This window comes from Suricata suricatta, chromosome 14 (assembly GCF_006229205.1).
Source record: "Suricata suricatta isolate VVHF042 chromosome 14, meerkat_22Aug2017_6uvM2_HiC, whole genome shotgun sequence".
Lineage (NCBI taxonomy): Eukaryota > Metazoa > Chordata > Mammalia > Carnivora > Herpestidae > Suricata > Suricata suricatta.
Genome location: NC_043713.1, coordinates 85,153,711 through 85,155,922, shown reverse-complemented (window position 1 = coordinate 85,155,922; position 2,212 = coordinate 85,153,711). Strand labels below are relative to the sequence as shown.

The 2,212-nt window shown below is 58.4% G+C and overlaps 1 protein-coding gene across 2 annotated transcripts in view; it reads right to left on the bottom strand.

Moving 5' to 3' along the window:
* Positions 1-2,212, bottom strand: part of TMEM132B (transmembrane protein 132B) — a 289,917-nt gene that overhangs the window by 159,625 nt on the left and 128,080 nt on the right. For both annotated transcript variants that reach the window (XM_029922313.1, XM_029922314.1), the window contains one exon: positions 1,136-1,282. In XM_029922313.1, coding sequence (XP_029778173.1) covers positions 1,136-1,282 — 147 coding nt within the window. The remainder of the gene's footprint in view (positions 1-1,135; positions 1,283-2,212) is intronic.

The following is a 2,212-nucleotide window of genomic DNA, read 5'->3' as shown; positions in this document are numbered from 1 at the left end:
GGAGGCTCGTGCCCGTGTGCCCAGCACGTCTAAAGCAGGCCAGGCTGGGCTGTGGTGTTCGCTGGCTAAATGTATTTTTGACCTATGATACTTTCCATTTACGATGGGTTTATCGGGAGGGCACCCCCCCGTGAGTCAAGGAAGATCTATACTGAAGACGTATGTCACCCACGTGATGACTTCAGGCCCCTCCAGCCCAGGACTGTGGTAACTGCAAAGTCCCCTCCCCCCAGCCCCCGCCCCCCAGCACCTCTCCCAGCCTCTACACCTGCGCCATTGAGGTGGACTGCCCTCTGTGGTGGGTTCTGGTGGGTCCGTGATGCCAGGCAGGCCAAACAGAGCCAGTGGCCCTGACGGGGAAGAGCTGTGTCCTCCCCGAAGTGACCACAATGGCAGGATGGACACAGGGACCTGCTGGCGGCCAACTCGCCACCAGGAGGGAAGATCCTGCTGGAGGTGACGCCAACCCAGAGGGAAGAGAGGAGACAGGTTCTAAGGACGCTGCTCGGGCCCCTGCATCCCGAAGTCCCTGCTACCAGCCCCCTGCCTGTCTGCATCCGCATGAGGAGCCCAGGTCCCCTCTTTGCTTGAGCTCCATAGGGCATCCGGAAGGGCAGCCACTGCCCAGTTCACCTGACTTAACATTCTGGCTCCACATGCCAACAGCCAGGTGTGATATCTGCAAAATGCCCGCAGATAAGCACCGAGAGATGATTCCTCAGCCGCTAGAGCCACCCTCTGCTTGCCCACAAACAAGTGCATTTCCCCCGGGCCTCTCAGGTCATTCCTATGGTCCCCATTTCGTTCTTCAACCTTTACTGTGAACAATAACAGTAATCACGACAGATTCTCAAACTGTGGTTCTCAAACCCTGCACATGCGTGAGTCCGGGTACTGTGTGAGACTGCTCGCCTAATCAGCCCATTGGTGCATAAAGAGCATAAAGAATAAAAGACCTTCCTTAGCGGCGCAGCCCTATGATGGAGCCTTCCGGAAGCCAAGTGACCGGGCAGTGCCCACAAGCTCAAAGAACACGCTGCCCATAAAGGCGGAGGCGTCAGCGCATTGGGACGCACGTTATTTTGCAATCAGCTTTGCAGCCACCTGCGGCCCGGCTGGGGGATGTCACGCTTACCTGTCCTGTGGGTCCGGGTGGTGGCCCACGCAGGTGAGCGTGGCCGTCGTCTGAGCCCCGCTGCTGTCTATTTCCTCCTGGACCGCCCACTGCTGCTCGCTGGTGACCCGCACGGCCGCTATCTTCACACCTGCCGCTGCCTTAATTCTGCGGGTGGGAGAAGATGCGCACATGTATAAACCCACTGGAGGTCAAGACAGGCAGCAAAAAAAAAGACGGGAGTCAGAGCAGATCTTGCCCTTTCCTCTGGGAAACAGAGGGAAGAGAGGCAATAAATGGCTTTCTTTTGAAAACTACGTGTCCTGTTATTTTTTTAATGTTTATTTACTTTTGAGACACAGAGTACATGCAGGGGAGGGGCAGAGAGAGAGGGAGACACAGAATCCGAAGCAGGCTCCAGGCTCTGAGCTGTCAGCACAGAGCCCGACATGGGGCTCGAACCCACGAACTGTGCGATCAGGACCTGAGCTGAAGTCGGATGCCCAACCAGCGGGTCCCCCGGGCAGCCCTTGTGTCCGTTATTTTTACACGCGCCCGCAGTAGGACCCCCAGCACTTTCCCAGGTGTGCATTACGTCACGGCTTCACGGGGTGCTGGGAACCGGATCTCTGTCTGCTGCGGGGGTCACGAGTGGTAGAAACGGGGCACATGTGTCCAGGCAGGTGTGGATGGGACTGGCGATGGGGAGGCGTCCCCATGAGGTGGAGGCGGCACAAAAGGCTGGGGGGCTGGAGAAGCCCAGGGGACCCAGGAGGAGGTGGGCAGCCCTGGCCACAGTGGGGGGGGGGGGCACGCGGTCCTCAGGAGAAGAATTAACACAGCATCCTGGCAGGAGAGTGTGGCCAGGGACCGTGCAGTACAGCATTGGCACTCAGTTCCCAAGGAAGAACGCAAGGACCCAAGTGCAAGGGCACCGAGAAAGGCCCAGGGGGTGCGGTCACAGCCTGCTTGTCTTCCATCTGTTCCCCGATCCTCCAACGACCCTCTGCTGTAATTCATCCAAGTACATTTCCCCAGTGACAGGGATTCCAAGGCCTCACCCAAGTTCTCAGCAGCCTTGGGACCTGCCCGGGGACG